Raw genomic sequence first — 10847 nt, 5'->3', positions numbered from 1 at the left:
TTTTTTTTTCTTGTTTTTTTTTCATTACCCACACTCTTTACTTCTAACACATATTTTTCCCAAATCAGTCCGTTAAATGACCACGTTATCCTCAAAGATGTAACATTTAGCATGTAGGGATGCTTTAGAGGTGAGTCTCCTACAAAGGACCAAGTGGGCACCGCTAGGTCTCAATATGATGCACATAAGCATAACCTAAAGGATGACCTACGTTCGGATTCACTAACAAGGCTGTTCGGGGGAGCGTATGATCGATAGTGGCTACGACAACTTTCCACCTACTCCGTAATACCGACCGCTCCCCCCTAAAATAAGGGTGACTCAACTAGAGGTCGTGTACAACACGTGTACTACGGATTTGTTGCAGAAAGAAGGCCGGGGGTAGACACATGATGCCAGATATAAAAGTAGTAACACATAGGATAAATACTGTACACAAAGAGCACGAAAACATTCCATAATGATAAAACAATAACACAAAACAACACAAAAAAAATATTTATACACCTATAGTGCCAAACAAAGCCGATACGACTCCAAATTAAGCTCAAATTCTGAACAGTTCCCCAGCAGAGTCGCCAGAGCTGTCACACCCCTTTTTGACCCAAAAAAGATATGTATTTTAAGTTCGAAAGTGTTTTATTATTAAGGTGACAAAAATGAAAAATTTATTTCAAAAAAAAGGATTATTTACATTTTTTTCCTATTCAGAGTCGCCACTTGGCATAATCCGGTGTGCCAAGTCACCTTTGAAAAATTCTTTTCGAAACGGTTTGACTCTAAAAACTGATCCACGAACAGAGATTCCGGCTAAGGAATTCTGTTGATCGAGGAAAAGGTGTTAGACACCCCTCGATCCCGTGGTTTGACCACGGTCACTTGGTGGAGTGTATCGGCTAATTTGACATTACAAATGTACAAACCACATAAACACACAAAACAATCAAACAAACAAATCACACAAAATTCAAAACAAACCAAAATAATGTTTAGTCCAAATTATACAATACAAAATAAAAGAGGTGCTGAAATATAAAACCTATTCTATTCTAAACTAATCCTAAACTAAACTCCACCCGACATTCCGGGCCCTGATCACGAGCCTCCTTTGCATACATGCTACTTCGGAGCATTCCTCGGATAAATCAATACAAATTCTTTGGGACATTCCCTGGCCAAATGAGTACAATTTAAACTTTTCGTGCAATAAAGTAGAAAGTACCATTCACGCACATATTCAAACACTCCAACAAATTGTTATTCCTAAATTTGCCTACCCGGCCTACGTTTGCCTACCAAGTTCAACGTATCATAATTCTATCATGTTCAACATTATCAATACATCAAAATTAATCAATATTCATTTTCCTCCATTTTTAAACCCCACCCTAATTCATTCTCAACCACGTGATTAACCCATTTCAATACACAATCCACCAATCGAGAATAATGAAAATTCACCAATCATGCTTAGCACATCACACACCCAAATGTCACCAACAGTTCACATCAACAAACAAACCACGGTATCGAATCACACGCAATCACAATCACATAAGAATTAAATGAAAGAGAAGAAAGAATTGGACCTTAAATTTGAAGCTTTCAAACTCAATGTTATTCGAATAAAGAGAGTCTACGCCTGAAAACCTCGAACAGAACCTCCGAAGATGAACTCCCAACTTTGGTTTCACCCTTTCGTACTGTTTTCGTTCCAACCCGAACCAAAAAAAAAGAAGCAGCCAAACAGGAAATCTACGAAGACCCCAAACCAGAATTTGTAAGAGAAACCAAAAAAAAAAAATACGGTCGGAGCTCCGGAGAGCTCAGAAGGCGGCGAGAATCGTAGACGCAGATCTGATTCTGACGAATCTCGGAGATTTTGATCGGATAAGCCCAAAAATCAAGAGGAACAAAGGGATTTTGGGAATTTTTAGACTGATCAGCCAAATCAATATACGAAAACTGATTTCGGCGATAGTATCACCGGTAAATCTCGATAGTGACCGGATTTCTCACAGATTCACTGTTCAAATCGGAGATCGACGATGTTCTGTCCATTTTTTTTATCCTTTTTCTCACTGTTTTGGCCCTCTTGAGCTCACTCACGGCTTTCTTCTTCCCCTTTTTACGTCTGTGTGCTTTGTAGTGTTGTGTAAATATGATCTGTGAGTGTGTCTTGTGAGTCAAGGTCAGTGAGAATTGTGTGTGTTGCAAAAGGAAGAAGAGAAGAGAGCACCAAGAATGGTGTCTCTGGTTCACTCTCCTTTTCTTTGTTTTTTTTTAGTGTTGTATTATATCCTTTGCCAAAAAAATAGAAGAATGGTCCTTTTCTCTTTCTTTCCTAGAAGTTTCCCAATGTTTATTTCTTTTTGCCAAAGAAAAGGCGGGGTCCACGTGGAGGTAAGGATATGGTAGGTAAGTAGAGGGTGATTTGTCATTTTCTTATTAGAGAGGGTTGTTAGGATGTTAAAAAGAATAAAAGTTTGTTAGGGATTTTGTTGAGAGTTACTTTTTTTGTATTTTTGTGGGATGTAATCACGTGGGTGAGGGTACATGATATGATAAGGTAAAAATGAATAAAATCGAACTTTTGAGGGGGGCAAAATTACTTGTCTACACCATGTACCTTATGTTACTTGGTTTAAAGAGACTTAGATCTTGGTTTGTTCCTTGAAAAACTTGAACTTAAAGGTTGATTCTTGATTCCTTGTTCTTGGGAAAAAAACCCCTAGTTTTGATGTTATAGATGAATGAGGAGTTATGTGCTTTGATTTAATGTAATAAAGTGTTGAAAAGGGTGGAAATGATCCAAAAATCCCTTTAAGAACAACTTTAGATCGCTATATGGAGGTGCAGGACGGTTTGGGCGACAAACCGTCACCCCAGGGATGGACCGTCCCTCAAACCGTCACTTTATGGCCAGAAAATGGGCTTACTACCTCAGTTGCGACGGTTTGGGCGACGGTCCGTCGGCCTTCCCGTCACACTTTGGTAGTTTGGATGGCTCACTGCAAAATGGTTATAACTTTTTACCTCGATATCGGATTTAGGTAAAATTGGTGGCGTTGGAAAGAGGACTCAAGACCTTTCAGTTGATATATAGTAGGCCCTCTAATTCGTTATGTACAAAAAGTTATGTCCGATTGAAGTTGACCCATATTTTGATGCTCACTAAAACTTGAATGATAGGAAAACTTTCAACTCATCCTTGAGTTAAGGGCTCTATAATCTCAATTCATGATCAACCAGATTCCCACACTACATAATGGATTAACACACTATATTTACATCAGATTTATGGTTTTTGGAACATCTACGCATAAAAATGACAGTTTACGTTCTAGCCTGAAATGCAAGGTGTTACAGTGACTTCATTCAACTCTCAAGTTTTTGAATCATAAACCACATATTCATTCTTATCACTCCTGTAAAACAAAAAATCTTTACTACCCTTCCTAAGGAACAGAGGACCTGGTTCCTCAATTTCCAACATTTTTCTCCACGAATAACTTGTCGATCTAATGTTACTCATACTCGAAACTTCCAAACTAAGTGTACCATAAAATGAGAACCCTGAAAATTTAGCCAAAAAAATGCGCTCTCCCAGAGCAAATCTTGAATCTTATTTGGGATCAGAAAGGGAAAGCGGATTGTTGTTGATTCTCTGAGGTTCTCAGGGTTCCAGAAAACAATTTTGTCAGAAAACTCTGTAGCTAGAAGAAAAACATCGACGCACGAATTCACAAAATTTATGCGTAATTGGTGAGTGATTACTGACGAAGACTCAATAATTGAGTCTTCAATTGAGCAGTATCGGTCCATTTTGAAGGCCTTTAAAATTTGGTTCAGGTAATAGTGGTGCTTGGTGAATTGAGGATCTTTGATTAGAGAACTCCATGATTTGCAAACGGGTTTATCATTGGGAAAAGTATTGATATTAGTCATTATTTCGGGGAGACTTTTGTAGGACTAGGGTTTAATATTTTTTTTTGGACTATTTTTCTTTTGTCACTTTAACAAAAGAAAAATAGTCCAAAAATAAGAAATCGATTTTTTCTCACTTATTAATATAAGTGGGAAAAAACCGACTTCTTATTTTTGGACTATTTATCTTTTGTTAAAGTGACACGTAGTTTGGAATAAAGGGAGAATGTTGTCACGCCCCGAGCCGAGGCCCGAGACATGACACGCACCCGATACTATAGCTAGTACGGGCGAACGTTCTGGTATATCATCTGAGCAACTTCTATTTTAAATTGATAAAGCGGAAATAACATAGAGTTCAATCATGATTTTCTGAAGAGATAAAACTTCACCCAATATAATTAATACCGCATAATGTTCCAAAATACCAATAGTTATGATAAATGAAAACTAAAAATTACAAAGGTTATTTGACAACTACACCAGCCTGTGAAGCCTCTAAGAAGTACCAATACTGAAAGGAAAGAAAATATATAATAATCATCATATCTCGTCCGACCTCTTGGTGGGAAGGAGGCTCACCAATAGCAGAAGATAGAGATCCTAATGAGATACCTGACCGTGAACTTGAGCGCTAGAACCTACCTCATGAAACAATGTAGCGCCAAAGGCGGTCAATACGTGGAATGTATTGGTATGTAAAGCCATTTCAGAAGGATAATACAACAAAAGATTAGAAATGACAATAAAATTTAAATATAAGTGAAAGCAAATGAAAAGGAACAAGAATATAAAATAATTTATATTTGACCAAGTAAGATAGATTCAATTCCTTTGATTATTTGTGGGAGAAAGTAGTGAACCGTCATAAACCACCATGTGAACGCATGGAGTCTGATCTCGGCTCGATCAGCTAAGCCGTCCTATGCATTGCCGGGCATAGGACGTGACATGACATAATTTTCTAGCAAGTATCCATGGTTAGCCCCTTTTCGGGACACATGAAAGAAAAGAGAGTATCCGACTTGCGGAATGATCTCTATCCTATGTTGGCAAACATAGTTTCGGGCGTTTGTCGTTTCAACCTATGCCTTCACGGTTAGCTAACTAACTCCCTTATGCTCATGAAGTTATCTTATTTATTTTATTAGTTCTTGAAAGAAGATATTAGCCTTTTTAGGCTCATGCTCACAATTTAGCCTTTTAGGCTTATGGTTATGTATTGCCACTTCAGGGCTCATATAGGGAGTATTCTGTAATAGGTTCATAATCATAAGCTAACATCATTATTGGAGAGGCATGATAGTTAATTTCATGGTTCGCTATGCTATAATTTGTGAATATGACTTACATATGCTAGTTCACCTAACTAGATTGATGATATTAATTATAACCTATGGAATAGGTAGATTTGTGAGACTTGTCTTACAACTTTGCTGACTGTGATCTCACAAAATAGGTTACTTGAAGCTATGGCAATTATGGTCGTTCATGTCCAAGAGGGTGGAATAGCAGGCTTTAGAAAGCTTTTAAGAGAATTCACTGGAAACAGATCAAAGGGAATTGTGACCACACATTATGGGAGTAATTATATGTTCCAGTTTTAGACAATTTGGAGCTGGAAAATTTCATGAAAAGTAAACATGCTTATAGAGACACTAATTGAGCAAATAAAAAGAGATGTAACAGAGAAGGTAGATCATTGAAAGCTTGTCCAATTGAACCCACGGATGCAGTAGTTTCGTACACTAATTATTCTGTAATTGGTGACTATTCTTATTACTTTGTTGAGAATTAGGTTCCTTAAATATTTTTCCTAGATAAAGAGTTGTGCTCTCACAGCTTTCATATCTTTTTGCAAGTTTATTTTTGTCATGATAAGTTTTGCTAGTTCTGTTACCGATTACCAGAGAAGAATAGATACAACCAAAACCGTACTAGCAGTTACACACACTGGTTTAACTTACAGAGATTTGGCATGTCAACACACAATCTGGAATCAATATCAACTTGTGATACAAAAGAAGTTAATGTTTCTATCTAAACAAGCTTTGATGATTTTCACAAAACGAATTGAATAGGTAGTTATGATCTGCAGTGAATTTCCAGATTCCCAGAAAACATATTTAAAGAACTAACAAAATGGATGAAGCTAAAGAAATGTTGATTTACGGAAAACTAGACATGTTAGGATTATGAAAGAAACAACAAAACTTACAGATGTAAAGGGATGATTCTACATACCTTAAACGTTTAAAGGACTTTGGATCGCAAGGAGGAACTAAGCTTGATCCCTTGAGCCAATTCTATGGAGCTTCTTAGAAGTTGAGTTTGAGAGGTGATTAGGATTGTTGTGCAATGATATTACATTGTGAAATTTGTGGATGAAGCAATGGTTAAATACAAGAAGGTAAATAGACAACCTAAAGAGGCAGACAACTTAAAAGGCGGACAACTTGAAGAGAAAGTGAGAAGTAATGGACCTTTGCTGGAAAGTAAAAGGCAATATGCTATTTGCTGGAAATCAATGAATAAAATAAATAATAATTTTTTTTAATTAATTGGGATAAGAAGAGTATTGTGAGATGTTACATTATCTCCCCCTTGGGTTCATTCGTCCTCGAATGAAGGTTATATATTTGTGTAAAACCCATCACACTAGCATTAGGAACTGAACTTTTCTTATGATTATATTTCTCACCATAACTCCGAAACTCCAAAAAAAGAACTCACCAAGAGAATATAAATACAAATTATGAACAAACAACAATAGACATAAGCACGATTTAGTATAGGCGTACTATGGGGCATGAAAAAAAAATTAAGAATAAGAATTTATGGAATATCATGAGTAAGGATTTTCATTATTACCTTCGTTGCCTTCCTCTTGAGAAGTGAATAGGTGAGGATATCTTGCCTTCATATCTTCTTCTGATTCCCAAGTAGCTTCCCCAAACTTTTGATTTCTCTACAACACTTTTACCGAAACAATTTTCTTTGTTCTCAACTTGCGAACTTGACGATCCAATATCTTAATGGGAACTTCTTCATAATTCAATGAATCTTTTATACCAACACTCTCCGTCGGGACTATAAGAGTAGGGTCACCCACATACTTCCTAAGTAAGGATACATGAAATACCGGATGAATCGAGGACAGTTCCATGGGCAAATCTAACTCATAGGCAACCTTTCCAACTTTCCTCAAAATCTGGTAAGGACCAATATAACGGAGACTAAGTTTCCCTTTCTTTCCAAAATGTATGACACCCTTCATTGGTGACACCTTCAAGAATACCCAATCATTTACCTCAAACTCTAAGTCCCTACGCCTCCTATCTGAGTAGGATTTTTGGCGACTCTGAGCAGTTTTCAACCTCTCTCGAATAACCTTAACCTTCTCGACAGCTTGATAAACCAAATCTGGGCCTAATAACAAATAAATCTAATTCAAAAAATACTTTGTCAATCATTTATGAATAAAATACGTATTTAATGTGTATAATCTGTGGTTGCATTATGGTTCATATTTGGTATAGATTATGGTACCTTAGTAATAGTATGTATTATTTGATATATAGAAAAGGCATAATACATAAACATGTCTTTTAACTTGACCTCGAATTACATCTATGACGTTCAACTTTGGGTGTATACATGTAGACACTTAAACTTGTATAAAGTTGAATAAATAGACATACGTTCTATGTGTCCTAATACACGTAGGATGCCATGGAGGACAAGAACATGTGGGACGCCACATAGGACGTGTGTGTCTACTTGCTCAACTTTGTACAAGTTTAGGTGTCTACTTGTGCGTATCTAAAGTTGGGGGTCATATATGTGATTTGAATCCAAGTTAAAGGACATGTTTATGTACTGTGCCTATAAAAAATGGTATATATTATGATATTTATGTTGTAGTTAATTTTTTTGTTAATAGTTAATAGTATAAGTATTTACTAGGTATAGATCGTAGGTGAAAAAAAAGGAAAGGCAACAATTTATTAGGAGAAAATTATGGGAAAAGAAACGTTTTGGGGAAGAATAGAAGACAACCATTATATCTTTTTTTTTTTTACCTTATTTTTTAGATTAAATAGGATGAATTAATAGAGGAGGAAGACAAATACTAAAAAATCAGATCATTTAACTAAAACAAGGGTGGGCACAGAAGATGTAAATTATCCTTTGAGAGGTTACTCACAAAAGATTGAATACGAAAATGTTCCCAAATATTGCAAACACTGTAGAAAGCTAGGGCACTCTTTGGCCAACTGTCGAGTTTTGGAGAAGAAAAGAGAAATGGAAAAGAAAGAGGCGCAACAGGAAAATCAACAAGGAATTATTCAAGTATCTTCTGAGCTGCCAGGGAGTACTATAAAAAATCAGGATGGGCCTGCTGGAAATCAAAACAGGGGAAGAGAAATGCAAAAGAAAATTGATTTTAATAGAAGGACATTCAGGGGAAGTAGTGAACCACCAAAACTATTCTACAAACCTACAGGTAGCATATTTGGTGTTGACAAGCCTCATCCCACATCTGCAGCTGGATTTGTAAATCAAGAAGATACTACAAGGGTGGTAAATTTGGAAAAAGAGCAAGGACAACAGCCTTGTAAACAAAATGTGATCCATGACACCTCCAAAAGCATCAATACTAGCACCTCCGACAAAGCTCAGATAGAAGAAGGAAAAGAGCAAACAAGAGGCAACAATATGGATTTCAACAGTGAGAATGGTATTCAAAAAGAGTCCATGGAACTAAATACTAACAAGATGATTGCTATTAAAGACAAAAAAGAGCTCCAAATTGACATATTCGATGGAGAATGGAAGGTAGTGGGCAGTTGGAAAAGTAGAAAAAAGCCCGACAACAAATTTGGATCTTCACAAAGGAGTCACAAACATAACAAAATTAGTGAAGAAGCCATAGCCGATATCACCCGGAATAGTTTTGATGAACTAATGGAGGATGAAGAAGAGCTACTGACCAGTACAAGTAAATCAAAACCAAAAAACAGTGTGGAGGAAGGAAAGGATCTAGAAGGAACTAAATCAAATTCTCAAGATGAGTGGGCTGATAGGACTTCATCATCATCAGCAGAAGAAGAAGAAGAGGAGGAGGAGAATTCATCAGATGGCTCATCAGAGGAGGAAGAGGATGAGGAAGAGGAAGAAGGGGAAATACAGGAAAAAGAAAAGGTTTTTATCAATATTAGAAGAAAAGAACTGGGAATAAAAGGTCAAGAGGCTGATACAGAAAAGAAGACTGCTCAAAGGAAACCTCAGAAGACCAAGACGGACCATAGTAGCCAAATCAATCCAAATATCAGAAACCAAAAAGTGGATCAACAAAAACCATCCAAGTTCACTTTTCATGATTAGAGTACTCAATTGGAATATTAGGGGCATGAAGTCTCATGCCTCGACTGAGAGACTTAAATTCTTGATTGAAACTCATCGGATTTCTTTAGTCGCTATACAAGAAACTCTCATCAAAGAGACTAAAATAGATATGTACAAAAATATTCTTGGTATGCAAAATTGTTTTGCAAATTGCAGTAACAAGATTTAGATTTTTTGGAAGCAGGAACTTGATTGCACTATTCATTCTAGTGAAGATCAGATGACTACTTGTGGAATTCACACTAAGATCAAACCGTGTATATTTCAATAGCTTACGCCAAATCCAAAGCTGCTGGCAGAGAGGACCTATGGATGCATATGAGGGTCTTAGCTTCTACTATTAACTCCCCATGGGCGGTCACTGGTGACTTTAACAGTATTTTAAGTATGGAGGAAAAATTAGGGGGCAACCCTCATAAACTCAGCAAAAATATTCCTTTCATGGAGTGTTTGAATGATTATGATCTTACTGATATCGGCTATACTGGTAGCAACTATACATGGTGTAGTGAGAGGAAAGAGCAGGCTATAATCTGGAAAAGATTGGACAGGATGGTTTGCAACACCTCCTGGAGAGACTATTTCTCCCATAGTAGTGTTCAACATCTTCCCAGAGTTGGCTCGGATCACTGTCCATTGTTTATCACGTTTGGCAAAAATAGCTACACCTATATAAAATATTTTAGATTCTTAAATTTCTGGGTTGATTTTGAAGATTTTTAGGAGATTTTCAGGAACAATTGGAATAATCAATCAGAGGGGAATATCTTCTGGCAAGTCCATCAGAAAATGAAGAATACTAGTAAAGCTTTGAGCATTTGGTCAAAAAACAAAATAGGGAACATCTTTGAGAAATCTCAACAGCTTGAAGAAGAAACCTCACAAAGTGAACAGAAATATATGAATTCTCTCAATGAAACAGATAGAATGAACATGAATAGAATCAAAGCTGAATTGATCACTCAACATAAACATGTTGACACTTTCTGGAGACAAAAGGTAAATCTCAAATGGAATTTGGAGGGTGATGAAAACACAAAATAGTTTCACTCTATTGTCAAAGGTAGGAGAAAATTTCTCCAAATACATAGAATTAAGAATGATGAAACCTGGATAGAAGGTGACGGGGAGGTTGGTAAAGCAGTCGTAGAATTCTATCAACATCTTTTCTCGCAAGGTAACAACAAAGTGGATAATAGTATTTTAGATATTATACCTCAGTGCATTACTGATGAAGATAACCAAGCTCTACTTTTGGAGGCTACAACTCAGGAGATTAAGGATGCAGTTTTTGGGATTAATCCGAATAGTTCACCAGGTCCAGATGGTTTTAGTGGACTTTTCTTTCAAAAGGCTTGGGACATTGTTGGTCATGATATTATTCAACTAGTCAACACTGTACTAAATGGAGAAAAAATGCCCAAATACTTTACAAATACTTGCTTGGTACTGATTCCTAAAGTAGAGTCCCCTCAAACTTTCTCTGAATTTAGGCCAATAAGCTTAAGTAA

The 10847-nt window shown here is 36.6% G+C and overlaps 1 protein-coding gene across 1 annotated transcript; it reads left to right on the top strand.

Annotated features, from left to right (window-relative positions):
• Positions 1–8232: 8232 nt before the first annotated feature.
• On the top strand, positions 8233–9315 carry LOC107864286 (histone acetyltransferase KAT6B). The gene has a single exon (XM_047408097.1). The coding sequence runs from the start codon at positions 8233–8235 to the stop codon at positions 9313–9315; it is 1083 nt and encodes a 360-aa protein (XP_047264053.1).
• Positions 9316–10847: the final 1532 nt, after the last annotated feature.

This window comes from Capsicum annuum, chromosome 3, assembly GCF_002878395.1.
Source record: "Capsicum annuum cultivar UCD-10X-F1 chromosome 3, UCD10Xv1.1, whole genome shotgun sequence".
In the NCBI taxonomy this organism is placed as follows: domain Eukaryota; kingdom Viridiplantae; phylum Streptophyta; class Magnoliopsida; order Solanales; family Solanaceae; genus Capsicum; species Capsicum annuum.
The sequence above is the reverse complement of the archived record's forward strand: the minus strand, read 5'-3'. Positions and strand labels throughout refer to the sequence as shown.